The sequence below is a fragment of the Quercus suber genome, unplaced genomic scaffold, assembly GCF_002906115.3.
Source record: "Quercus suber isolate HL8 unplaced genomic scaffold, Cork oak 2.0 scaffold_62, whole genome shotgun sequence".
In the NCBI taxonomy this organism is placed as follows: domain Eukaryota; kingdom Viridiplantae; phylum Streptophyta; class Magnoliopsida; order Fagales; family Fagaceae; genus Quercus; species Quercus suber.
The window spans coordinates 1,727,714-1,730,505 of NW_027069527.1; the positions used below are offsets into that span (position 1 = coordinate 1,727,714).

The following is a 2,792-nucleotide window of genomic DNA, read 5'->3' on the forward strand; positions in this document are numbered from 1 at the left end:
AAAAGGTATTGTTGGGGAAATATGTCCACGGCCATTCCTACACTGCGGTAGGCCTAAAGGTATTTGGGGGGGGGGGGNAACACATATATACATAGTGCGGGTTACATCATACCAGCAGCAACTGGAGAAACCCAACAAAAATGAATTGGCTCACGGGTTGCCAATTTAGCTACAGTCCAAGACTCTTTAACAACCACATGGGGAACACAAAGCATATAACAAAGAAAATCAGTATTAGACAAAAAACTCAGATTAGCAAGCCTAGTACTATCAAGCCAATCCGATGCTGCTTTCCTCTTGAAAGTCTGCAAAAGTTTCCTACTGTCCATGAGATACAAAACATGGTGAAAACCTTGATCCTTTGCTGCCATACCAGCTTCAACCACAGCTTCCAACAGTGCCCCCATTGATGTTCTAGCAGTGCTACTATTCACTCCAAAAAACACCCTATCTCCCTGAGTTGTTAGAGCTTCAAAAGCAGTGCCATATCTGTATGGTCTCCTGCTTCTAGCTCCTGCAATCTTGATAATTAGCTGCCAGTCCCTTGCTGCAGATTGCCCCTCTGATCTGGTGCATCTGCCTTCTATGTCTGTTGAGGTGCTGCATCTTGAGAGAGAATCCCTGTACCTGCAAGAAAAGTTTTGAGCTATTAAAATAACTTCCACTGGATTTGGGATCAGTCCTTGATGAACCACCCTGTTCCTGTAGGTCCAAATTGTCCAAAGAGTGACAAAAACATCCTGCAAAAAATTCATAGTATCTGAACCAATCTGATATCTCTTGAAAGTAAAAGCTTCAACCATTGTTGCATAGATAAATTGATGAATTCAGTTGTGTGTAAAGTCAAAGTAGACCCGTGCCAACAAGCAGGGCAATGAAGAAAAAGTTGAGTATGACTCTCTTCCTCCTCATTGCACAGTGGACATAATTTTGTAGAAGATATACCTCTGGCATGAAGATGAAGAAAAGTAGGAAGACAGTTGTGGAGTAGTTTCTAGATGAAAGTACTAATTTTTAGAGGCACTTTGATCTTCCACAAGGTTCTCCACCATCCCATATTAGCTTGAAAATATCGAGGGTGACTTGCATCAGCTCTAGTTAAAAGCTCGTAAGCTTTCTTTACTTGGTATTCCCCATTCTTAGAGAACCTCCAGAGAAGCTTATCCTGCACAGAATTAGTCTTAGAAATTGGAATTTGAAAAATTTTCAAGGCTTGGGAAAACGGATACAGCCTTCTAACCAAGTCCACTTTCCAACTTCTAGTATTGTGGTCAATCAAATCCCCCACAGTACCCGTAGGTAGATGATGCTGTGATAAATTCAGAGTTGAATGAGGAAACCAGTACCTATGATTGAGAGGAATATTGTACCCATCTCCAACTCTCCACTTTCCTTCTCTTAGAATTTGGTTTTCCTGTTTCATGATATTTCTCCAAACCCAAGAGTGGTGAGGCTTAGACCTATAGTCATGAATAGAGCAGGTAGGAAAATACCTAGCCTTAAAGGTTCTATCTAGTAGGGATTGGGGATTATGACAAATTCTCCAGTATTGTTTATTTAGCATAGCATGATTCATGTACTTGAATTTCTTAATACCCAACCCACCTCTTCCCTTAGGTTGACTGATCCTATCCCAATTAAGTGAATGAAGCTTCTTCTTCCCATGTTCATGACCCCACCAGAATGCACGGACAATGGAATCCATTTTGTTGCAAACATGGTCAGGAACTTTAAAGCATGAAAACAAATATAAAGGAAGGGATTGCAAGACAGAGGCTATTAATGTTGTTCTACCAGCTTGAGAAAGGAGTTTCATCTTCCATCCTTGAAGTTTTGCTTTAAGTTTATCAATGAGAAACTGAAAATCAGCAATTCTATTATCTCTTAACTTGAATTGAAGTTTTGCTTTAAGTTTAACAATAAGGTATACTCTACTGAAGATACACACTCCATAATCCAATTAATCCATTTGGAATCAAAGTTCATAACGGTGAGGACTGCCTTCAAAAAATTCCAATTGACTCTATCGTAGGCTTTGTACATGTCAATTTTCAAAACTCCAAACCTATCTCTCCTCCTCCTCTTCTTCCTAATCACATCAATAATTTCATGGGCCAAAAGGATATTATCAGAAATATTCCTACCTTTAATGAAAGCATTTTGGTAAGGAGTGATAATGCTATCCATAATAGGCTTCAGCCTATTAACAAGGACCTTTGAAATAATTTTATAGAACACATTGCACAAACTGATTGGACTAAAATGAGAAACCTCTTCCGGGTTAGGAATTTTTGGAATGAGAGATATGAAGGTTTGATTAAGGATCTTAAGGAGGGAGCCAGAGTGAAAAAAAAAAAAAAAAAAAATGCTTGGACAACATTGCACACATTTGTCTTGACAATCCCCCAAAAATTTTGGAAAAAGAAGACAGGGATGCCATCAGGTCTAGGAGCTTTGTAAGGACTCATCTGGAAAACAACCTCTTCAATCTCAAGGTTTGATATGCCTATATTTAGAAGCTGAAGCTGATTTTTAGTAAGAGTAGGGATAGGAAGCCCATGGAGCCCTTGAATTATATTTTCCACAGATAAAGTGTTGTTTCCCCTAAAGCTTCTTTCGAAGGATGCCAGGAAAATATTTTCAATCTCCTCAGCATTGTTAGTTAAATTCCCCTCATCATCCTTAATTTGAATTATTCTATTCTTTGACCTTCTTTGCCTAACCACCGTTTGAAAATATCTTGTGTTCCTATCCCTATGTAGAAACTAGTTTGTTCTAGCTTTCTGAGCCCA

General features: G+C 39.0%; 1 protein-coding gene across 1 annotated transcript; it reads right to left on the reverse strand.

Annotated features, from left to right (window-relative positions):
• Positions 1-994: 994 nt before the first annotated feature.
• Positions 995-1,705, reverse strand: LOC136067197 (uncharacterized mitochondrial protein AtMg00310-like). The gene has a single exon (XM_065772718.1). It carries the CDS (start codon positions 1,703-1,705, stop codon positions 995-997), a length of 711 nt encoding a protein of 236 aa, XP_065628790.1.
• Between the last annotated feature and the right edge of the window lie 1,087 nt (positions 1,706-2,792).

What these genes read in the sequence shown, in the direction of transcription:
- LOC136067197 (XM_065772718.1), bottom strand. Translation starts at nt 1,705, where the DNA reads ATGGATTCCATTGTCCGTGCATTCTGGTGGGGTCATGAACATGGGAAG.